At 37.6% G+C, this 26803-nt stretch overlaps 1 protein-coding gene across 1 annotated transcript in view; it reads left to right on the forward strand.

The window, feature by feature from the left end:
- LOC127624558 (rho GTPase-activating protein 32-like) overlaps window positions 1-26803 on the forward strand; it is a 140284-nt gene that overhangs the window by 83486 nt on the left and 29995 nt on the right. Inside the window, exons 6-9 of the mRNA XM_052099329.1 lie at window positions 7743-7829; window positions 21224-21361; window positions 24629-24721; window positions 24896-25018. Of these exons, the coding sequence (XP_051955289.1) occupies window positions 7743-7829; window positions 21224-21361; window positions 24629-24721; window positions 24896-25018 (441 nt within the window). The remainder of the gene's footprint in view (window positions 1-7742; window positions 7830-21223; window positions 21362-24628; window positions 24722-24895; window positions 25019-26803) is intronic.

Here is a 26803-nt window from a genome sequence, read left to right on the forward strand (position 1 = left end):
GGAAAATTGGGATTTCACAATTAGCCGACCACTTTGTTTAGGAGTTTTTAAAAACAGCACCAGGGAAACCTCAGTCCGCATGCTTCTCAACAACTCAGCTAGGACGCCGCTCTGGAGGAGGGGAACTCAACTGACATCTGTGTTTTGCCGAGAGGATTTGTGCCAGACAAAAATAGCAAGTGTCTTGCTCTTTTCTCTATCACACACCGATTGATGGACATAGAAAGTTTGAATGTTTAGGAGTGCGGCTCCTGGAATGAGCTTACAACGTGCAGCCAGCGTCTCACGGTGAACAATAGATGCTGTGAATCAGTCTGGACGGGATGTTGTGCCTCTGTAAGTTGGTTTTGCAAGCCCCCTATTGCTCTCTTGCACTCTCACTTGCTCTGTGTGTCTCTTATTTAATTTCCCTACCTTTTATCTTTTGTGATTGGTGATTCCTCCACTTTAATCTATCATGCTCTTTATTTTAACTCAAGCTTCAGTCGTTCTGCTGTTGAGAGCGATCTAATGGCTTCATGTCTTACTAGGGCCATTGACTTGGCTTTGTACTTGAGATCATTGCTATGCAGCCATATGTTTGGAGATTTGTTCACTAAATGAATTTCTGTAATGGCTCTTATGGAGATATCATGCCTCATAAGCACCCTCAGTGCTTTAATATCTTTTATACCTGTCAGTGTGTTTACATGACTAGCTGAAGGATCCCCATAAAGCATATGCAAGCTTTCCATTATGGGATTCCAACTCCATCGTTATGTCCTGCCAATGAGTGCTTGTGCCAATGTCCCATCATACTTCATATTAAAAACCCTATGTGGTCATTGGTGAAGTATGTTGCCCCAGCCATTTTGGTCTGGAGTTCATTTTCCTGGCACTTGTAGCAGGATACCAATCTTTCTCCTTTTTTAGTTGTTCTGGCAAGCTGTTGTAGAGTTGGTATTAAACTGTGCTGGATAACTGGGTCATTAGTTCTCATGTTATCCAGTGTTTTCTGAGGAGTTCCACTGGCTCATAGACCGCATAGCACTAGGCTCACTACTTCCTCTCAAACTTCCACATACTCATGGGTTGTGCTTCTTGTTAATCTCTTCCCACTCTTCTGAAATAGACAGGTGCTAGCTAGTCAGATTTTTTTCCTTGCTTCTGTCTGACTGGCAGCATTAGATTTGACTTTTTGCATATACAAATGTGCCGTAAATGGAGCACAATGTGGCACACTGAGTCAGGCCTTCATGTGGTATTGTTAAGACATCTGAAATTTCACACACACTCTCGCAGTGACAGATATTTAATACATCACAGCTCAGTGTAACCCTGCCTTTTTAAAGGGCATAATCCTCTCACCCTAAGGAGTGCATTTCCACAGAGCGGTCACTCACCGTGGCAGTAATACAACCTAATGGCTGCTTTCTGAACTCTGTGAGTGATTTAACACTGCTGAATACTTGGTTAGGTGAGAACTGTCTACAGTGTTCACATTAACTTTTGCTTTGAAGAAAGATTTTCAAGTTGTAACTATACAGCTGTATCCTTTAGTTAGAAAAGGGAGATATTTTCTGTTTGCTTACACAATCATTGTTTACATGCACAGTTGTAATTTAGCTATAGCTGTTTTTTGCGCACTCAAACTAGTCTTCATCTTTCTGTCCAACTATACAAGGCAATCTCAAATCGAAGATTTTAATTAAGGGTGTTTGCAGAGGAAGTAAATCTCCTTCAAAATGTGGGCACATGACAGAATTGTTGCCGTTCTTTCCATTCATCTTATTTTCCCTTTAATATTTGTGTTTGAGACATTTTAAATGTACGCAGATGTGTTCATGGCTTTGAATAAAGCTGCCTTCTGGGATTTAAAAAAAAAATATATATATATATATATATATATATATATATATATATATATATATATATATATATATATATTATTTTTTTTTTTTTTATAAAGTTTGCCATTCCTTGATTGTCAGTCCATCTGTTTTAGGAAAGTTTTAATCTAAGAAATTGTAAGAATATAATTTGTAGGGCTGTCAATCGATTACAATTTTTAATCAAACTAATTACATGGTGTCCCGATTAATTAATCGTGATTAACAGATGGAGATTTAAAAAAAAAAACATTTTCAAAACAAAGTTGAAAGCTGGGAATAATATGATCTCTAACAATCTTGCAGAAATAAATGAAAAAATGTTTCCACCTGCAGAACACAAAATGTACAGAATATATCGACATCACGATTAAATCTATCTACAAGAAAATAATTAGTGAGGTAGTACTTATAAATAAGTTTGAAGGAAATTTCTTTGATTTTATTCATGATGAAATATTTATAGGTAACTTCCAAATTTTGAAAGTCCAGCCACACCCTGCATCCTTGTTTAGTGTCTCTGGTGTGTTACATCATAAACATAAAATGTTTAGGTCACTGTGTCAAGTTAAATATAGTTTAATACTCAATCTTTAAACACATCTTGAGATCCCTTAGTTCACATTTGCACTCCAAGTGTTTTGAACGCAAGAACGTAACGCATGTTTGTGTTGTTCTGCCTACTGAAGTGTTTTCTTCACTGTATAAACTGTGTGTTGCTCATACAGCTGAAATTTCACTTACTGCCCTCTGCAGTAAACATGTGGTACTACAAGCTTGTATTTCTCAGGACTCGGGGGAAGTGCGATTATTTGCGTAATTTTTTTTAACACGCTATTTTTTGTAAAATTAATCGCACTGAATTAACGCGTTAAATCGACAGCCCTAATAATTTGTCTATATTGCCATCACCTGCCTTTTGGAGCACACGCACAATACCGAGGCCAGTTGTGGTCTGATTAATGTATACATACTTGACAAAGCCAAACTACTAGAGCCTGACCGATATGGTAAATGGTCTGCACTTATATAGTGCTTTTTTTAATCTTAGAGGTTACAAAGTGCTTTAAACTGTGTCCCAAGCACCCATTCACACACACATTCACATTCTTACACCAATGGCGGCAGAGCTGCCATGCAAGGCGCTAGCCTGCCATTGGGAGCAACTTGGGGTTTAGTGCCAAGAAAACTTCGGCATGTGGAGTCATGTGGGCCGGGCGCCAACCCTGCGATTAGCAGCCGACCCGCTCTACCACCTGAGCCACAGCCGCCCCTGCACGATATGGGATTTTAGAGGCCGATGCTGTTTTTTTTTTAGGGGGAAAATTCACAGATTACCGATATGGTGGCTGATATAGTTCATTTTTGAGCTAGAATGAAAACAGACCTTTTCTATGTTGATTGTGCACAGATTTTGCACCGATATAACTATGCAAAGGTACTCAGAAGACTGTTTTCTTAAATATTTTTTATATATTGTATTTCACAAACTAGTTATCAACTTACCGAGAAGACATCATTTAACTCCGCCCTGCTTAACGCCGCCATGTCTGCAGAGTCAAGTCAGTTCAGAGTCAGCTCTGTAAACAAAGGAGTTGGTGCGCGCTCTGCTGGACAAACTATGTTATGACACCAATTCTAAAGCATATTTTTCTGCATTGTCTGTTCTGAAAAAAAGTTTTCATATCTGCGCACATCAGTAAATCTATATGCTGATATGTTGGCGAAAGGCTAATATTGGCCAATAATATCGGCTGACCGCTATATTGGTTGGGCACTATAAACAACTATCTAGGTCTGTTAGTCCGATGCAAAAATTGCACTGTTACAGTTTCTGTCAAACTAAAGCGTTTCCATTACATTTTAAAAATGTATATTATTGTTTTAGTCTGATTGAAATTTAACCTTTTTAAAGTGCATATATACGCACTGACTGTTCTGGCCCATGGGACTGCTATAGTGTTGCATTAAACCTATTCCCAAAACAAACTGTGTTCATGTGATCCGATCACAAGTGAACAGAACTAACCTGCAGCAATTATATGGAGTAAACGGGGTCCAAAACATTTCGTGATTCGGTCACTAAAACAACATTTAAAGGTTGTCAGAAATGCACATGACCATTTGAGGTGTAAATCCTGAAGCGTCACAGACAACTGCAAAGGATCGCCTACTGAGCTAACATGCAGTTATTCTACAAAACAAAGGGTAAAAATAGCCATCTTATCGAAACATTTAAAAAAGGACATACATTTTACAAGCACCAAATTTCTCGAAACATGTTTAGTATGCCTCATATAAACATGTAGTGTTGCAAATCATGTAAAGCATGCATATTCAAAGTTTTTGTTAATACACATACTCAACTAACATAACAATGAGCATTCCATTCTCAAAACAAACATGTCATGTTTGTTTTGAGGTTAAAATTAAAAATTATATTGGGAACATCTTTGTGCTTTGAATATTCGCTGATATACTGCCAGTGATAGGAAATTAGAAACCCGCTCCTGGACAAATATCCAATCACAAGTGGTTACAAATGAGAGACTCATTTGTGATGCATGTTAATACAAGGTTCAAACAGCAATTTGTCTTGTCTGACCACTTGGGGTCGAATTGCTTTTTGGATGTTAATACCAGGTGTAAACGAGTTTATAAAATTGTTTTACATTTCCGTTCTGTCTGTGAGTTTTGCCTGCGTCAGCCTCATTCTTTCAAGCTTCAGAAAAGAGATAAAGAGATAATTGATTGATCCCTAGGGGACATTTAGTGCAAAAAATTTAATTATTCCTCAGCAGATCCACCTGCATGTAAGCTTTTATACTCCCTCTGAAAAGGACAGATACATTTACTTTTCTATTGCTCCGTAAATGTTGCTTAGAGTGCAAGTCTAGTACAGAGGATTTCTGTTTGTACGAGGATGTTTAGTTTTATGTTGGAGCATGACTCTAGCTGCGCATGACAAGGATGTAGTCTTCCAAAGTCTCTCTTTGTTCTTGGTGAGGTCACCGTGGTGTGCATCACCCTCATACCTCATAGTATGAACAAACCCATATGAGTCACAGCAGAAATTTGTCAGTCACACAACACAAATAACAGTGGAGGCATTCACATACACAAACACAGTGAAGAGTGTGTGTGACCACCAGCCTGTGTTGAGAATATTTGTTAAAACACAGAGCAGGATAAGGGGACATTTTATATAAATAACATATTGGTACATTTACCCTAAGGCACCCAAATGAGAGGTCTAAGGAAATGTTCTGTACTGTGTATAGTGTATCATGAAAGAGGCCTTTTGTTTTATGCACAGTGTTAAAGAAAACGGATCCTTTGTGTATTGCATTGTACTTACAATCAGTCTATACTGGCATTATGCCTTAACTCTTCATCATAACTGATCTAATTTATGTTTTTACCCATGCATAAATATTCATTCTCTACTTATGAATTAGTAATCTGATCTTCAGAATTGGTACACCGGTGCCCTGTGGTTTGCATTCCAGGACGTTTTTTTACGAAAACAGATGGGCTTCATAATGCAGTGTTATTGTTGATTTATCCACTAAAAGGCCAGTTTGGACTGCTAGATTTTTAATAAGATATTAAGGACAATGACTATTCTTTCATGCATAGCTAAGTAACACTATTGCTTAAAGAGCTTCCTCTATGTGCTCCTTCCAATGTAGTGCTTTATCTTAATATATTATTCATGATTTGTGGGCAATATGCTCAGCTGGTGGCACATCATTCAAAACCTCTTCTAACCTGAGGTTCCATCTTTGCACCTGATTACAGAGAGATCAATCTAATCAATCCGGTGGTAGCACCGTTACCCTCTGTTAAAAAACCTAGGAAGCTTTCTTGTTGCCTATTGCCTACATAGGCTGCTGCCTTCAAAACCAGCATCATAACTGAATTTGGAACGCTCTACATAGGCAGCATACAAACAGTGTTCTTGCAAAATGTACAGGGGACAATTTGCAAGAGTTTGGTATTATCATGTTGCTTCACTTACTACTTTACTCTAAAAAGTGTAAAAATACATAGCACATACAAATATTGTGTAAAATAATGAGTAAAAAAAATAACTAGATTTACCTTTTTATATATATATATATATTTCTGGTCTTAAATGAATCGTAAGTTAAAAATCTACATTTCTTGCAATTCATCCGACATCCAGTTTTCGTTATATTTTCTGTGAAGTATACATGAGATGCTGGCTTTTTGTCTCAGAAAGCCAAATAATTATGTTGCCTACCTTTTGAAAGCATACACAGGATTTCTTAAAAAGGCTGCCTATGCAGGTAGGTCACTAGATGATACCAGGGCCACAATATACATTGAGGGGACAAGTCCCCTCCAATAATCAGATATGGCCAAATAGATGTCCTTGTTGCTGTTCAGTGGCAGTCCATTATGCACTGCTGTTTAATTGCCATTAAGTTGTTGTAGGAGTAACACAATGGTTTTGAAAAAGAAAAGTGTAATTTTTTAACGTGCTCAGTAGTCTTAACAATGCTCGTCATTTGAAATCAAGCCAATCGATGATGGCGGAACTCAAGATAAAGACACTAAGTGGTAACCTCGTGGATTATTTATATTCCAGCACCACACATCAGCAAGCAGTTCAGGTTGAGCGTAAGTGTCATATAAGAATCTAACTAAACATGCAATATTTGCCCACTGTTTTATGATTTACATTTTGTATGACCGACAGTAATTACAAAGGGCGCAAACTATATTAGCTATTTGGCAAAATTCGCCGTTTTAAATTGAAAATGTCATTATAACATATATATGTCATTTATAATTTTGAAAGTGACAACATTAACGAAACCGTTTTCAGCATATCAGGCTTAAAACAAAGAGTGAATGTGTATATTGGAAAGGAATTATGGTGATCTGGCAGGCTTTGAAGTAGCTTTTTAGAAAATTCACTTGACATTGTCTAATATAATGATCTATAAAACACAAAGTGGAGTGTTTTCACCATCAGATTAGAACTTGAACATAAGACCTGTGACTTCTGGCTTCCATTGAGTTTTTAAGTTTTGGCAAGGTTAGTGTCATTTATTTTTAATGCAAATATTATTAGATAATAATTTACAATCAATATAAGATTTTCTAAATAATTTCTTTAATTCTAAATTTTGTCTCCTAAGTGTCTTAAAATATACCATTTTATTTTGAGTATGTAGTTGTCAGGCCTGTGCTCAAAAATGAGCCACCAGTTAAAGGATTAGTTCACCTAAAAATGGAAAATGTAATTTTACGCATTTACTCACCTTATGTTGTTCAAATCCATATGCTGTTACTTTTTCAATATTAACTATTTCAATACTTCCATTCGATATGTTTTTCTATGGAAAAGAGCAGAAAATGAGGGACAACTTGAGGGCAGTATATACTTTTGTGTATTTTCTTTTTGCTAGCCAGCTGACACAGTCATGTCATTTTACAGATACATCAGTGATGAAAATAAATTCAAATGATATCCATCTTTTCATTGAGGTGGCAGAAAAAGAAAGAAAAGATGACTGAAACAGGTGAATCGCTAGCAGTGTAGACACAGTGTTTGTTTTGTAATGTGTAGATGTAAAAAAATAAATAAAAAAAAAATCTTTAAAAACCATACAATTTACAATTTTGGTCCTTTATTGCATTTAACATTTTAGTCAGGACCAAAGAGTACACCTGCCACCCCCAACCTTAAAAATGTTTTGGTCCCCCCCAATGTTCAAGACATGGTTACGTACTTGGCTGATATGATATATATTATGTACTCCAAGCACCTGCAGCTACAGCAAGAAAGTGTTCTTTAAAATTGTGTTTATCCACTCACTCATCTCTTTCTCTTTCCCATAGCTGACCCTCGCAGATGAACAGACTGAAGTGACTCGGAATGGCCTGGAGTCAAAAGAGCCTGTGTATTTGGTCCAAATCTATTGTCAGGTAGGACACAAAATCACAAGTAAGGATTTAGTTGGCCCATTTCAGTGTGCCTTACTGGTCTCAATTAACCATGGACTTATGAAGTATTAGGACAGAAGTAATTTTCAAAAATTTGTACCAATCTGCAAATACAAGAATGCCTAGTGGGTTCTTAGAGTAAAGAGACACCAATAAAAATCATGCTGAGATGACGCTATGAGAAGTTGTTTATAAATTTGTTTTGTAAAGTTGTACTTTGGGGAGTACTTCAGATTTATATATATATATATATATATATATATATATATATATATATATATATATATATATATATATATATATATACATATATATATATATACATATACAGGGTTTCCACAGGGCATTAAAAGTCATTAAATGGATTTTGTGAAAATTAAGGCCTTAAATAGCATTAAAAAGCATTAAATGTTATTCCTACAGGCATAAAAGTTTTTACATAGTTTTGAAAAAATTATATTACCAATTTATTTTGAATATTGCCTTCACAATTAATAACTTTGATTTGCTGTCGCAAAATATGTACATTTGTGTGATAAACACACGGATCCAATTTGGTAATTGCCTCCGGCCGGTGCAAAATTGACGTAACGCTGGATGTTTGGACAGCGGCGGGCTGTGACCTGGAGGAGTTACAAAAGAGAACGTAAATGTAGTAAAGTTGCAAAGAAATGGGTAAGTGCAAATTCCAGCAAAAGTGGCTAGAAGACAAAGAATTTAGGACATGGTTGCTTACATGGTTGGTTGTCAACATGGAACCGTTAAATCTCATATGCTTTCCAACCACAAATCGTGACCGACAAAGTAACATCTTCAGAAACTACTACTACCACCACAACTGCTGCTGTAGTGACCACCGCTTCCTGCGGAGCCACTACCGAAGGAAAATCAATAGAACTTTGAGCAGAGCTTGGTTCGAATGCGAAGCTGCAGGCAGAGGTGCAGCACCACTCATACGCATCAAATTAAGGTGTTTCTGAGTTGTTCCAGGGAATGTTTCCTGATTCGCAAATAGCCAAATCTGTCACCTGTGGAAAGGACAAAACCAGCTACATTTTAAAATGAGAACTTGCCCCATACTTCAAAATAAATGGATTACTGCGATTAACAATGCAGGACAATTGTGAACTACTGGCTTCTGTAGCCTCATTCAGAACCATATACGGGATCTACCTTGATGAAGAGAGGGGCAAGAGAGAGAAAAGCTTTGGAAGATGAGCTGGAAGAACTGAAAAAGAAAAGGGAGGTGTTGATGGAGATGTGCGCCAGCCTTCAGAATGATGTCGATCAACTAGCTTAGCAGGCCAAAAACAAATCTAACACACTCATGGCTCAAATGATTACACAATCTAATACTATGAAGAAATACAAGGACAAATGCAATGAATTGAAAAATGTTGAGTCAGAGTTGGAACTAAAAGTGAGCGAACTAAGGCACATGGATTAATTCTCTTATTTACACAGTTAAAACAGTGTAATTTCTATAGCACTTAAATTTTGCATACATTCATTTCCAGCCTTAAAAATTTCAGAGTTTTTCCTTCCCTGTCCAGACTGATAGAATTTGTCATTATAGTTGAAGGAGGTCACGTGTATTCGCTGGCAGTACAATTTACACAAACAGAAACATAATGGCTTTTTTTCCAGTCGTGGACTGATTTTTCAGTATGCCTATAGCATTCAATATCTAGTTGATTGGTACTATGTTAAATTAAATTGACATATCTGCAAATAAATTTTTATATTTTAAGCTGTCTCCTGAGCCATTTCTAATTCAGTTCAGAGTGATATAGTTCATTTAAATTATGTAGATTGTCTCAAATATCCAAGATTATCATTATTGCATCATTGTCAAATTGAATGGTTACAATTGGGACATGGGCTTTTTAAAAATGTATCGTTGGTATATGTATACGTGGTTAGTCATGGGTCATGTACAGATGAAACTCGAAAAATTAGAATATCGTGCAAAAGTTCATTCATTTCAGTAATTCAACTTAAAAGGTGAAACTAATATATTATATAGACTCATTACAAGCAAAGTAAGATATTTCAAGCCTTTATTTGATATAATTTTGATGATTATGGCTTACAGCTTATGAAAACCCCAAATTCTGAATCTCAGAAAATTAGAATATTGTGAAAAGGTTCAGTATTGTAGGCTCAAAGTGTCACACTCTAATCAGCTAAACACCTGCAAAGGGTTCCTGAGCCTTTAAATGGTCTCTCAGTCTGGTTCAGTTGAATTCACAATCATGGGGAAGACTGCTGACCTGACAGTTGTGCAGAAAACCATCATTGACACCCTCCACAAGGAGGGAAAGCCTCAAAGGTAATTTGAGAAGTTGGATGTTCTCAAAGTGCTGTATCAAAGCACATTAATAGAAAGTTAAGTGGAAGGGAAAAGTGTGGAAGAAAAAGGTGCACAAGCAGCAGGGATGACCGTAGCCTGGAGAGGATTGTCAGGAAAAGGCCATTCAAATGTGTGGGGGAGCTTCACAAGGAGTGGACTGAGGCTGGAGTTACTGCATCAAGAGCCACCACACACAGACGGGTCCTGGACATGGGCTTCAAATGTCAAACGTCTTACCTGGGCTAAAGAAAAAAAGAACTGGTCTGTTGCTCAGTGGTCCAAAGTCCTCTTTTCTGATGAGAGCAAATTTTGCATCTCATTTGGAAACCAAGGTCCCAGAGTCTGGAGGAAGAATGGAGAGGCACACAATCCAAGATGCTTGAAGTCCAGTGTGAAGTTTCCACAGTCTGTGCTGGTTTGGGGAGCCATGTCATCGGCTGGTGTTGGTCCACTGTGCTTTATTAAGTCCAGAGTCAACGCAGCCATCTACCGGGACATTTTAGAGCACTTCATGCTTCCTTCAGCAGACAAGCTTTATGGAGATGCTGACTTCATTTTCCAGCAGGACTTGGCACCTTCCCACACTGCCAAAAGTACCAAAACCTGGTTCAATGACCATGGTATTACTGTGCTTGATTGGCAAACTCGCCTGACCTGAACCCCATAGAGAATCTATGGGGCATTGCCAAGAGAAAGATGAGAGACATGAGACCAAACAATGCAGAAGAGCTGAAGGCCGCTATTGAAGCATCTTGGTCTTCCATAACACCTCAGCAGTGCCACAGGCTGATAGCATCCATGCCACGCCACATTGAGGCAGTAATTAATGCAAAAGGGGCCCAAACCAAGTACTGAGTACATATGCATGATTATACTTTTCAGAGGGCCGACATTTCTGTATTTAAAATCCTTTTTTTATTGATTTCATGTAATATTCAAATTTTCTGAGATTCTGAATTTGGGGTTTTCATAAGCTGTAAGCCATAATCATCAAAATTATATCAAATAAAGGCTTGAAATATCTTACTTTGCTTGTAATGAGTCTATATAATATATTAGTTTCACCTTTTAAGTTGAATTACTGAAATTAATGAACTTTTGCACGATATTCTAATTTTTCAAGTTTCACCTGTATGGCATTAAAAATAAAAAAAATGGCATTAAAGAGCATTAAATTAGATTTGATGATACCTGCAGAAACCATGAGATATACACTCACCTAAAGGATTATTAGGAACACCATACTAATACTGTGTTTGACCCCCTTCGCCTTCAGAACTGCCTTCATTTTCAAAAATTATATGAAAAATTATTATTTCGTTATTTTACTAACCCAACTAATGACTCGTCGGCGCTTTATCAGTAGGTTGCACGAAACATGAAGCATTTTTTTTAGCTTTCACTTAAGAAGAGTTGTGCACTTTTTATTTTAATATATCTCTTTACATAAATACTATTTTCCACTTAAAAACTATAATTTCGTTATTTTACTCACTGATGAGCGAAAGGTGTCTGCCATGCAGGTACATGGCAGAAATGACCATGTACCTGCAGGAAATGGCCATTGATGGGCTGACTTGGTGGAAAACGAACGACAAAAGGTTTCCGTTCATGGCAAGATTAGCACGGAAATATCTGTGCATATGTGCTACCCAGTACTCCATCAGAGCGGGTCTTCAGCACAGCGGGTAGTGTAGTTACTCCAATCCACAGCTTATTAAAACCAGATAAAGTGAATATGTTGGTATTTCTGGCCAGAAACATCGAAATTTAAACATGGTCTATGGTGAAAGATATTAGACTTCTTTACGCATTTTTCGCCATCCGTTGCGGAGCTATTCGATTTTGCATATTATTTTTTAAACGTTCATTTGTGTAGTTCATATGACCACTTTACGATATTTCAATAACATAATTTATTTTGTAGCCTGTGCTGAAGTTAATTGTGCTGCTAATTATAAGTGAAATGTTAATGCCGAGTTTCGGTCGAGTGTTGTTCCCGTTTTCCTGTTCTTTATTTGTTGTTCTTCTATGTTTTAATAAATGTGTGTTATTCATATTCACCTTGTTTCTTTCATTTGATTTGACATTATGGATTTATGGCCAAGGAAATTTTTCTTTAAAAGTATTAACCAGACAAAAGTTATTTGACGTTCGCTGGTCTGGGTTTATCTTAAACTGCCGCTTCAGTGTATACAAGAGCTACGTGACAATGAGCAAGATTTTCTGAGGCACTACAACTACTAATAATTAATTAATAAAGGCTATTTTCTTGTAGCCTACAACATAACATATTTTAATCTAAATGTACAGTGTAAGACATGTAAAAAAAAGACAAGAAGCTAACAATGTCAAGATCAATATTTGTGTAGCCTGCCTGACACGGTATTTTCACAGACTAACACGTCACGTCTCTGGCATATACCACAGTATTTAAAATAGCATATATGCATTAGTTATATTCTCAATTTAATTTACAGAGCAATCCCTGCAAAGTTTTTAGGTTAACTATAGAAGAGACTAGGATTAGTGAGTCACACTAGCAAGACTCGCAAAAGGGGGCGTGGCATCACGATGGTGGCTCTACATCGTGATGTTGGTCAGCCATCACGATGGACGATGATATCGTCCATCGGCACAACCCTAGTACATGGTGGCCATAAAGGGATGGACATGGTCAGAAACAATGCTCAGGTAGGCCGTGGCATTTAAACGATGCCCAATTGGCACTAAGGGGCCTAAAGTGTGCCAAGAAAACATCCCCCACACCATTACACCACCACCACCAGCCTGCACAGTGGTAACAAGGCATGATGGATCCATGTTCTCATTCTGTTTACGCCAAATTCTGACTCTACCATCTGAATGTCTCAACAGAAATCGAGACTCATCAGACCAGGCACAAATTTTCCAGTCTTCAACTGTCCAATTTTGGTGAGCTCTTGCAAATTGTAGCCTCTTTTTCCTATTTGTAGTGGAGATGAGTGGTACCCGGTGGGGTCTTCTACTGTTGTAGCCCATCCGCCTCAAGGTTGTGCGTGTTGTGGCTTCACAAATGCTTTGCTGCATACCTCGAGTCGTTGTAACGAGTGGTTATTTCAGGCAAAGTTGCTCTTCTATCAGCTTGAATCAGTCGGCCCATTCTCCTCTGACCTCTAGCATCAACAAGGCATTTTCACCCACAGGACTGCCGCATACTGGATGTTTTTCCCTTTTCACACCATTCTTTGTAAACCCTAGAAATGGTTGTGCGGGGAAAATCCCAGTAACTGAGCAGATTGTGAAATACTCAGACCTGCCCATCTGGCACCAACAACCATGCCACGCTCAAAATTGCTTAAATCACCTTTCTTTCCCATTCTGACATTCAGTTTGGAGTTCAGGAGATTGTCTTGACCAGGACCACACCCCTAAATGCATTGAAGCAACTGCCATGTGATTGGTTGATTAGATAATTGCATTAAAGAGAAATTGAACAGGTGTTCCTAATAATCCTTTAGGTGAGTGTATGTGTGTATATATATATATATATATATATATATTTAAACAGTATGTATCCAATGTGAAAACTCACGGAGCTCTGTTCTCTCTGAGAGCTGTTTGCCTATTTTCTACACCGCTAATAAAAAGATGACCAGTCAGTCTCAGTCTAGGGAGTGGCACGTGTGGTCATGTGAGTTTCTGGTGTGCAGCGTGGAAATCAGGTGAAGATGGACGCCGAGCAGACTGACACCGAACTGGTGGCCAGAAATAATAACAGAGATCATAGCTTGGTGATATATCTTTAATTCATCCTTAATTAAAGTTCATATAATACGGGAGCGTGTCATGTAAATAAACACAAACACCAAAACTGTCATTCTCGGTGCGGTCAGAGCCGCTTCAACCGGTCGCGGAAGAGAGACCATCTGAGCGGGAGTCGAGACCAGGAGAGATATAAAGTTCTGCCGGGTGATGCACACTCTAACACGGAGACGCTCGTCTCTCACCCCCGCTGTCTGCAGCTCGCAACGTGTAGCATCATTGATGAGCTCAATCTTGTATGAAAAATAACACTACAATTTTATATATATATATATATATATATATATATATATATATATATTGGTTTTGGATAGACAAGATTGACAAATGCTTATCAATAATACTCTTATGGCTAAAATGTTTATAATGTTCAGTGACTAAAATATCGATATGACTAAATATGACTAAAATGTGAATAGTTTTCATTGACTAAAGCTACATTAAAAAGCCCAGTAAGCCAAACAAAGCACAATTACAGATGTGTTTGCGAGTGTCATGCCATATGACAAGTCTTCACAGAGATATAAAGAGACATGATGCACCGTTAGCAAAGTGGGATTTCAGAAAATGATCCACACACTGGACAATTAGATCTTTTTAGAAAGAGGATTTGGAAATACCAGTTGGTCATTTAAAAAAAAAAAACATAACAGCAACAACAACAACAGTTTAATGGTTTGAGTGAACCACACTTTTATATCCAGTTTCCTTTTCAAAAGAGTTTATACAAAGTATATATTACCTCCTGATTAAATGTCCCTGTTTGTTTGGACAATCTTAATTTCATGAAAATTTGTATGTTCTTATTTATTGTTCCATTTTATTTAGGTGTAATATTGAGAAAATAAAAATTTTGCAGTAATGCAAATATGTTATTATTTAATTTTGTACAAATATTTTAATTTTCCTTGATAACCAAAAAAGTTGACTCATGTTACCATTTGTTTATTATATCGCATATCGCAATATTAGCCTCAATAATCGCAATATGACATTTTCCACAAATCGTTCAGCCCTACTACATATATGTGTATATATGTGTGTGTATATATATATATATATATATATATATATATATATATATATATATATATATTTGAAATCTGTAATAAAATTCAAGAATTTTAAGAGCGGATGTGTGTGCACTTGATTTCAGTGCTGGCAGATGTTAGTTGAAAACTCAGCGGAAAATATATAGCAAGTCATGGTTTGTCTGCTAGAAAATGTCAAAATTTACAGCACTGCTCCTGTGTGTTTATAAAGAAGAAAACATTAACAACCGAGGGTACAGATCTGGCCAGGGACCGAGAGAAAGGAGAATGATCCGAGACACAGGAAAAGCTCTTTAGTTCCACACTCATTGCAGTTTTTTTTTCCCAAACAATGCACTACTCCGTTCCCTATGAAGTGCAGGGGAAGCTGGAAGGCTGAACTACTGTGTTTGTTTTCTCTGTAGCTGCACTAGTAGGCCAGGCTCTGTTGAGCATTTTGAGTTTTTTTCTGCCTGGCCCTGGTTCAAAGGGATGTATTTGGTCAAATCAAAGACTTAGAGACTGAAGAAATGCACTGAAAAGTGCAGCTATTTCAAAATATCCATAAAAACAAGCTAAATAGAATTTTAAAATGGATCGGGTCATAAATTGACTTAAGGGTGAGGTTTATTAGAAGAGGTTATGCTCAATTTAAGTTTAATGAAGCATATAATTCATGATGGTCTTATCATGTATATAGGGTCCAAATTTGTCCAAATGTGACCAAAAATCAAACAAACCCAGCATGAGAGAGTCATGAATAAATAACTCTTGAATCAGGTCTTTTTCATGAATCACCCGATAAGAACTGAGGCTTTGAACTCAGGAGCTCACAACTGGGAGCGCAGACAATTCAAAATAAGAGTCCCATGTGTATTTCGGGCTTCTTTATTATTAAAAGTCCCGTATTGTGTACCACTTTTTTTCTTCTGGTAATTATTGATTGGGATTGGAGTAGCACAATAAATTGCATCTGGGGTTTCATTCAACTTGTACTCTTGTAGTCTCTGTGTCTGAGCCATCCGGTAACAATAAAGAAAGACTAAGGCAATATTTTAAAACAATTTAAATATATATATACACACACACACAACACATATATATATATATATATATATATATATATATATATATATATATATATATATATATATAAAATCAAGCTTTTGACACTTAGGACAATGGACCTTTTTCCCAGAGTGATGACCCCTTTCCACCTTATATAGCAGCATAAATCTAGCCAAGTTTTTATGTGATAATAATTTTTTATATCGAGTGTAAGTTTATAACATTATGATTTGTGTTATATTACCCTGGAATTAGTTTAAAAATTTGAATTACCACAGCTGCAAGGAGGATTCAATTACAGCTGTTGAGCCAGTTACAGTAAATGTGGCATTTTCTCCTATATGAGAAAATGCCAAATCCACCGCTCTCTATTTTCTTTTCTTCTTGAAAGTAATAGTGGATTTTTTATTTTGCTCTGGGAGCAAATGGGTAAGTGAAAATAAGATTTGCTGTGGTCTCCCATTCACCGCTGTCATAGTTTACCCTGCAAAGTTTCTTCTGCGTTCCAAAACCTGGAGTGTGAAAAAGGTCTATTGAGGGATTGGTTCAAAAATATTACACAAGGTGCAAACATTAATTGATGCTCAAGAAGTCAAAACACTACTATGTGCATAATATACTTTATGTAAATATCTGTAATGTAGATTCTGAAGAGCAGTACTAAATAAAAAACTTATGTTTATATAAATTATGTAATAATTAATATATTTTCTCAACTATATACCATTTATTAAACCTCCAATTAATGGGTTATCAGCTGTCTAACTTCTGCTTTATATCTTGTTTCTGAACAGCAATTTGTATCGATCAGTTCTGTGATTTGGCTCCTTAATGTTTCAGTTTAGGAGTTAAAGGCACCCAAGTATTTTTTTAGTGTGGAGCCCTGTTTTGCATACCTTCTAAAGGCAGGTGAATTGAGAAAATTTACAACTTGTTATAGTCTAGCTGTTTTTCCTTTGAATATTTCGAACACCACAGGATATTATATCAAGCATAGTATCATAGACCCATCAGTCTCTCTGTGGCACCACTTAAAAAAATCTAATTTTTATTTTGGTGGCCTATATACTGTCTAATCAGTAATAGTCTAATCAAGGTTAATGGCCAAATGGCATATAACCAAAAGCCATTTTTATTTGCATTTGGTGGACGTTAATTTCAGACCCTACATGTATGTCATGCCAGTCAATGCTGTATATTCCAGGCTGAATAAATACCTTTTATTCAAACTAATAAACATGCACTTCTAGCAGTGTGCTGTTCTATTAATAGATCTGATTGGTTAAAGGGGAGATCACGTGAGAGGCCGCTGATTGACTGTGGGTCTGCAGAAGTGCACCTCATGCCCTGATTCAGGCTGTACCACACTGTTAGGATGATTGATGCATTACACAGGGCAGCCACAAAGTCACTGGGGCAGAGGGAACACAGTAGCCTCGCACAAGAGGCAGGGAAGAGGAGGTAAACATACCCATTCCATTCCAACACTCCTCCCCATAGTATCCCATCAGCATAATCTTCATGAGTGTGCCTTGTGTATGGTGTGCCTTTTAAGTGTTCCTTGTGTATGGATTGATTGAGTTGTAGAGCACCAGTATTTTCACTGAGGAATAGAAGTCAGATTGTTTTGCCACACCATAAATATATACAGTATCTCACAAAAATACCTCAAAATAACTCAACACACAGCCATTAATGTCTAAACCGCTGGCAACAAAAGTGAGTACACCCCTAAGTGAAAATGTCCAAATTGGGCCCAATTAGCCATTTTCCCTCCCCGGTGTCATGTGACTCGTTAGTGTTACAAGGTCTCAGGTGTGAATGGGGAGCAGGTGTGTTTGGTGTCATCGCTCTCACACTCCCTCAAACTGGTCACTGGAAGTTCAACATGGCACCTCATGGCAAAGAACTCTGAGGATCTGAAAAAAAGAATTGTTGCTCTACATAAAGATGGCCTAGGCTATAAGAAGATTGCCAAGACCCTGACACTGAGCTGCAGCACAGTGGCCAAGACCATACAGCGGTTTAACAGGACAAGTTCCACTCAGAACAGGCCTCGCCATGGTTTACCAAAGAAGTTGAGTGCATGTGCTCAGCGTCATATCCAGAGGTTGTCTTTGGGAAATAGACGAATGAGTGCTACCAGCATTGCTGCAGAGGTTGAAGGGGTGGGGGGTCAGCCTGTCAGTGCTCAGACCGTACGCCGCACACTGCATCAAATTGGTCTGCATGGCTGTCGTCCCTGAAGGAAACCACTTTTAAAGATAATGCACAAGAAAGCCCGCAAACAGTTTGCTGAAGACAAGCAGACTAAGGACATGGATTACTGGAACTATGTCCTGTGGTCTGAAAAGACCAAGATAAACTTATTTGGTTCAGATGCGTGTGTGGTGGAAACCAGGTGAGGAGTACAAAGACAAGTGTGTCTTGCCTACAGTCAAGCATGGTGGTGGGAGTGTCATGGTCTGGTGCTGCCGGCACTGGGGAGCTATAGTTCATTGAGGGAACCATGAATACCAACATGTACTGTGACATACTGAAGCAGAGCATGATCCCCTTCCTTAGGAGACTGGGCCGCAGGGCAGTATTCCAGCATGATAATGACCCCAACACATCTCCAAGACGACCACTGCATTGCTAAAGAAGCTGAGGGTGAAGGTGATGGACTGGCCAAGCATATCTCCAGACCTAAACCCTATTGAGACATCTGTAGGGCATCCTCAAATGGAAGGTGGAGGAGCACAAGGTCTCTAACATCCACCAGCTCCGTGATATTGTCATGGAGGAGTGGAAGAGGACTCCAGTGGCAACCTGTGAAGCTCTGGTGAACTCCATATCCAAGAGGGTTAATAAAGCAGTGCTGGAAAATAATAGTGGCGCCACAAAATATTGACACTTTGGGCCCAATTTGGACATTTTCACTTAGGGGTGCACTCACTTTTGTTGCCAGTGGTTTAGACATTAATGGCTGTGTGTTGAGTTATTTTGAGGGGACAGCAAATTTACACTGTTATACAAGCTGTACACTCACTACTTTACATTGTAGCAAAGTGTCATTTCTTCAGTGTTGTCACATGAAAAGATATAATCAAATATTTACAAAAATGTGAGGGGTGCACTCACTTTTGTGAGATACTGTATATATATATTTTTTTTACTTTGCAAATAGCGATATAAACTACTTTTACACTGCAAACTTTCCAAACTTTTTATTTACCTGTTAATAGCAACCAAAAGCATCTTATTTGGACTAAGTGCAAGTAGTGTTAGATACTATTTACACACTGAATAAAATACTAACATACTTTTTAAGAGGCGTCATTGTAGAATGTTTATTGTGTTTATTTAGAGTCCCACAGACACCCACACCAATCCCTACCCATAAACCTAACTCTAACCTTCCCTTACAAAAATGTATAATGGTTTTAATACCGTAACCATAGTATCACCATGGTATTTTGTTGTAAAATAATAGTTACCACAAAATTAGCATGGTCAGTGGCCACTATATTAACACTATATTACTGCAGTAACACAAGGGCTAATTGCTTTAAAAACTATGGCTTTTGCCGTAAATAAAAAAAAAAAAAAAAAACATGGTTAATACAATATTAATATAGTAAAACCATGGTTAATTTTAACTGGATCAAATCTGTCTCTCAACACCCTGACCTTTACATTGACCAATTCACTGCAAAGAAATCAGCCTTTATTTGAATTTTTATAAATAATTATTATAAGTAGTATTTAAGGAAATATTAAGAGTGGAGACAGAAAATAGGAAAGTATTAAGTGGGACAAAAGGCATATTCCAACCTGGGTCGTCTGCACACAAAAAAGCACATACACATCATTGTTACATCTCATGCCATGGCGGTGACACTAAAAGCTCAATTTGTCTTAAATTTCGGTGTTCCCACCAGACTATTGTAGTGCAAAAAGCCGTGCTGTGTGGCAGGTGCTATTTACACCTACAGTAGTTTATATTTCTTCAGATCAGAGTTCATTTTTTTTTTACATTTAGTGTAATGAAATCAGGAACAATTAACCTGCCCCAAATGTCCCCAAAGTTAGCTCTCTAATGATAATGTGTATATAGTACCTGTTGTCCACATATTTAGTTGGGAATTTGAGAAAAACAGATTAATTGGCTAATTTTTTTTAAGTCAAGTGCAAAGAGAGAGTGAAACATAATTACAGTGCTTGCAAAATGCATTAAACTCCCAGGAGGATCAGCTGTTATGTCAAACCAGTTGGCACCAACAATCATCCATGTGATTATCTAATCAGCCAATCATGTGGCAGCAGTGCAGTGCATAAAATCATTCAGATACAGGTCAGGAGCTTCAGTTAATGTTCACATTAACCATCAGAATGGGAAACATTTTGATCTCAGTGATCTGGACCATGGCATTATTGTTGGTGCCAGATGGGCTGGTCTGAGTATTTCTGTAACTGCTGATCTCCTGGGATTTTCACCCACAACAGTCTCTAGAATTTACTACGAAAGGTGCCAAAAACATCCAGTGAGCGGCAGTTCTGCAGACGGAAATGCCGTGTTGATGAGAGAGGTCAACAGAGAATGGCTAGACTGGTTCGAACGGACAAAGTCTACGGTAACTCGGATAATCGCTCTGTACAATTGTGTTGAGAAGTATAGCATCTCAGAATGCTATTCTGAGATGCGGGTTGGTGCTGTTTTGGCGGCACGAGGGGGACCTACACAATATTACACCGGTGGTTTTAATGTTGTGGCTGATCGATGTATATATGAGTTATAAAAACAGTCCATTTAGAAGTCTCAAAACAAAATTCCTTCTTTGTATTGTTAACATTTCAAAAACAAATTTTACCTATTTTATATTTATTTATATGATTTTTGTTGTTTGTTCACATTCCCTCTCCTATATTTACAATTCTCATTGCCTTGAATTCTACTTAGTCTATAGGTAAACTCACACACAGCCGATTCTGGGGTTCCTCTGAAGTGGCGGATGTGTGTGGTCAGCGTGGTGTTACACTGGCCTGACAACATTCAGCCAAGGAGACCAAACATCAACAAACTGGAAGGCCTACTTGTTTACCTTTTGAGTTTACAGCCCTCTCTTACTGCCCCACAGGGACGAAGCTGGATTGTGAGGCGGAGCTATGAAGATTTCCGAGTGCTGGATAAGCATCTCCATCTCTGCATCTATGACCGGCGCTTTTCTCAGCTCCCTGAGCTGCCCCGCTTCGACAGCCTGAGGGAGAGAGCAGAGGTAGGACTCTCAAATGCTTCCCTTTCAGAGCTCTCCTGAGGGCAATGAGACATTTAAGATTATTATAGCTTTAACAGCAGAATGGTCAGACCTATTTACCCTCTGAATACAGGATGCTTATCCTGCAAGCATCCTGTATCCTGCAAGTAGTTAGGCTGCTTAACAGCTCCTAATGGCCTCTTTTGAGAGACAACTGTCAGATGAATGTCCCTGCTGTATTTTTGCTTGTTAGATATTTCTGGTATTTGTTTCACAGATAAGAATACTTGAACCATGGCATAATTTCACAGCTAAATAAATCTGCTTTGAAGTTTGAGTGGCTGATAATGCCATCCATTATGTACTGTAGTAACGGACGATCCCAGGATGGTTGCCTGTGTAATAAGGTGTTATCCCAATATTAGAAAAGTTTTAAGGTCATATTTCACCAATTGAATCTCACACTCCAAGCTCCAATGTTATATATAAAGCCTAGGGTTAAAGATTGTATGCGTAGTTGTGGTGAAGATGGAGTGGGGATGGGGATGGGGATCTAGATTGTGCACCAAAAAACTCAAGATTACAAGTCCTGACATTAACACTAGTCGATGAGTGAGGTCAACCAATTGTTGTATATTTTTTTATTAATTATTATTATTAGATTTAATATTTTTAATAGTGGTCCTTTAATTTGCGTGCTGACAGGTTTAATCTGCATTAGCTGCTTGCACTGTAAAACCTTCTTTGAAAAGTTGCGTCTTTTTAATTAATTTAAAGCACTGCTACTACAGCCATAAACATGCAGGTGGATATCTTTGGCTGTTGGGTCCCAATTTGGAATTTTTTTTTTTGTGTCTCTGCCATGAGCATTGTGTTACATCAGTGAATAAAGGGAACATAGCTGCACTTTAAAACCCCACGCTCCGCTCCATTTCACTGCACGTAGTCTTGCTGATTTTGAATGCAACGACGCAAATTATGTGAACGCCATCTAAGAAACGCTTCTTATCAGGGAAACAAGTATAATTATACTGTGATTTCTTTAAACCAATTTGTCAACTAGTCATTCAGGCAACCCAATGACTTGGTGATTTTGAAAATATGTAGTCTTTGCAATCTATCTGAAAGGTTCACTGAATCTGATTTATTAGAACAAAGCCATCTTAGAGGTCTCAATACGAGGCTTGTTAGATGTGATATCTCACATAAACAAGCCTCATTAGCACATTGTCATTATAGAACACAGTTCAACCTCTGTTTACTTTGTTGTGCTCTAGTGTAGTCAACATAAACCGGTTGCCTTGGTTGCTGGAGATAAATTAAACCATATTGAACTGCGCTGAGATCTCCCAGCTGTCTGTATGGTTTTTATTTTTTTACCCAATTAGGCTTCCTTTGCTGCCCCTATTGACTTTAGTTTTAAATTTAGTGAGTCTGTGCCAGCATATGTCTGAGAAGGGAATTGATAGGAGCGTGGATCCTGGAACAAATCAACAAGTGCTCACTGGGTTATGGAAAGACTTCCTCTTAAACGCTCTTATTGTTACATTTCAATCTCTAGCTCCTCCCCATTTCCCTCTTAGACTGTCTGGCTATTTGCTAATCAAAAAGAAGATTATGCTTTTCACTTTAATTATTATAAGCTAATAATGTATATATTGTTGATGTTCAGCTGTTTTTGAACACAATTACGCATTTTGTTAAAGCCTCCTAAGAAATGCATTTTATTGGGGAAACCCCAAACATTGTTTCATTTTTTTGCCAAACTACCCTCCATCTTTTGCATTAAACATGTAAATTCTATGACAAGAAATGTTACCATTCCTTATGACAAATTAGCAACATTTTCTCCATGTGTGACATTTACAAACTGTGCATTGAATAGCTGTCAGTGCTGGAATGTTTACCTGGTTAATATACTTTATCAGGTAAAGAATTACAGAATACTGACTCAACTCATGATGGTTGACATTGATAGCCACAGTAACATTTTTGTGGCTGTACAAAAGAAAGATTGACACTAACTTGATTTGGTGCTCGCTATTTCTCCAAAGTAATATTAGTGACCGTAGACAAATTATTGTCCGACAGTATAAACAGAGGTGTCCGACAGTATAAACAGAGGTCATTTTGTTTATGCTTTAAGACGTTGGTTTTAAACAGTTTGCAATGTAATGTGTGAGTTGACACTATGCGGTGTAAGTAAAGATGTGTACCTTCATCTCTGTGATTTGCTAATGGTGCAGTAATAGTAGCTGTCAGTGTCCAAGTGAGAGTGACATCACTCTGAACTAGTTGTTCATTTCTGTATGCACTTTGTGGATTATTGAAAATTTGGTTGTCACTATACTCACTACCTGAATTTTGAGTAAATTTGGTTGCAGAATGTGGTTGTCACACCCATAAATAACCAACCTCTGTTTAAACAGAACAAAACAGTCAGAAGAGGGGTGAAACCATATGTAGCTGCAGTGAGTTCATGAATAATTCAATTTAAGTCACCTGAATTTTTTTTTTCGTTGGCAGGGTTTAATTTTAGGCTCTTAGCAGATGAAAGCATATCCTCCTTGCTCTTATTTTCCACCAGGAGAGAAATTATTATAACTGCTGTATTTTTAGATTGAGCTCCATGTGGTGATGTTTAAATAGGATGTACAGTTTTAGAGAGAGATGTAAAGTTGATACATGAATTCTTTATTAGTCAACTGATATTTGTGCTGTATTAAAATGAGACCGCTCCATCTCAGCTTCTGCCATATGACTCCTTTTTAGAGCCATGGGGAATTATAATCAAGATCATTCTGTAATTCAGTGCATCTGTTTCCCTTTTAAACTGATATTGTCCTCATGAAGTAACTACAGTGGTTCTCAAAAACGTTACCTTTCTATAAGGCACACAAACCCATAACAAACTCTAAAACATCAATGACAGACTACTGCACAGCAATAAATGTTTACCAAGCCATTTACTGGCTCTTTTACTGTAGAGGCTGGCATTGTCTATTGCTTTGATGCAAGATGGAACAAAGAGGAACAAACCTTCCCCTCAGCTATTGTTAAGTTGTATACGCATAGACTTTATGCTGTTTCTGTTACTTAGTACAGCCCATTTGAGGCCACTCACTTTCAGAAAGCTGTATTCCTTACACCAAGAGTGTGTATCACTCTTCAGTGTTTTGAGGGCTCTCAACCTGAACCATGTTGAAATACTCTATATTTATAGAATTAACCCCTTGGATGGTTTTATGCTTGTTAACCCTTCCTTTCACTCTTTCTTTTTCCTAGCAGACAGTTTCCCAAATGCTGATGGCTTACCTTTCCCGTCTCTCAGCAATTGCTGATAACAAGATCAACTGTGGGCCGGCCCTCACATGGATGGAGGTACTCTGTCATTTTGTCATTTCAGCACAGACAGCTGATTGATTCTCTTAGATAATTAGTGTAGATGATGGAGACTCAACATTTCTCAAACCTTTCTGTACGAAACACTATTTAAATACAGCAGTTAGTTAGTGTCAGATTTTGAATTAACTGATGTCTCTTCTCTTTTTGCAGATTGACAACAAAGGGAATCACTTGCTGGTACATGAGGAGTCATCCATTAATGTTCCAGCTATCGCAGCGGCCCATGTCATCAAGCGCTACATTGCCCAGGCAGCTGATGAGCTGTCTTTTGAGGTGACTCAGCTAAAATTAACACCGTAAAATGTGTTGTTGTGTTTTCAGCAGAACTGACAATTTAACTTGATTGATACATATTTGTTAATTTAGTACTATTAATTGTATAAAATTTAGGGATGCACCGAAATTACATTTCTCGGCCGAAACCGAAAATCCAGGATGCACTTGGCCGAAAACCGAAACCGAAATGTTTTTTTTTACCTATTTAAGGTACTTTTTCATTCATTTCATGAATTTTATGAATCTGAATTGAAAAACTACAAACCAATAAAATAAATCACACTTTTATTGAAATTAACACACCAAAGTTGGACAAAAAAATATATTAAAACTATATTAAATATTATTCTTCATTCAGTTCTGTAAAAATCTAATTTTACAGATTTTATTAACAATTATCCAAATAATGTAAAGTTTTAGAAAACTTAGCTAGCATCTTTCAAAAAGTTTAAATATGCAACAGTAATTTTAATTAAAACAAAAGGCAGAACACAGAATGGCAGAGGGCCTCTATTCCACTGATCTATATATATATATATATATATATATATATATATATATATATATATATATATATATATATAATACTATAATATATAATTATATATATAGATCAGTGCTCTATTCTGTTTATGTAAACGTATGTACACTTTAAGTGAAATTATTGTGCAAAACAACAGTGCAAAACAGCAGTAATTGAACTAAATCCAACCTCAACTGTAAACGACAGATGTATCCTCAAGTGAAGAACAAGTGTAATGTAATTGCTATAAACATCAAATTGGACCACTTTCTATTTAAGTACAAGTGACAAGTTTCTCTTCAAGAACAAAAGTTGCTAAACTTTCTGACAGTCTCTCCTGTCAGAAAGCTCATCAAGAACATGAGATACTGCACTGAACAGTCTGTCACTCTCTGTGCTGGTGCTTGGGCAGATAAATACCTGTGCGCAATCCGCGCAAGCAAAGGAAAGCGGCCTTTGTTTATGCGACCGTAGTCAAGGGGATTGTCGCTTCTGGCAATGGGTGGTTCAGCTAGATACGTCTCAAGTTGTGGTGTAGCTGCGCTAGTTGTGGCACTGCTGTGGATCGGGGCGCTTTCCTGAAGAATCTCTTGCTATACTCTGTGTGTGTGTGTGTGTGTGTGTGTGTGTGTGTGTGTGTGTATATATATATATATATATATATATATATATATATATATATATCTTGAAATTTCTGCTGAACAAACACTGCAGATCGCAAATTTTATGTCCTTATCAGAAACATTGAAGAATTTCCACACCGCTGACATGATCGGTCTTTGTTTGGTAGCGGCGTGATAAGGGCTAGATCGATCCAGAGTGAAATCTGAGCACTGAGGGGTGGGGCGAGGAGGTATATATTACTTTTTTCTCTTTCGGCCAAAAACCGAACGTGCCATTTTCGGCCAAAAATGTTCGGCGGCCGAAATTTCGGTGCATCCCTAATAAAATTCATATAACTAAATAATGCAATCTGTCCCATATTTAAATTCTGTAAGAAAGCAATAAGCCATGAGAGGTGATTTTACCATAAGAGTTGTACTTAGGCACAACGCAAAGCAGAGTCTGCCACAATATTGTAATATCTTGGCATTATCATAATTTGGAGGCTTTTCTCAATGATATTGAAAAAAAATATTTTTGTAAGTATGCTTCACAGGGCTGGCCCGATAAGGATGCTGTTTTATTGGGGCTGTTAACCACCTGACAATGTTGTGCTATCCCGGACAAGCCCCCAGTTATGTTACAATCAGCCACAA

Source organism: Xyrauchen texanus, chromosome 31, assembly GCF_025860055.1.
Source record: "Xyrauchen texanus isolate HMW12.3.18 chromosome 31, RBS_HiC_50CHRs, whole genome shotgun sequence".
Taxonomy (NCBI): domain Eukaryota; kingdom Metazoa; phylum Chordata; class Actinopteri; order Cypriniformes; family Catostomidae; genus Xyrauchen; species Xyrauchen texanus.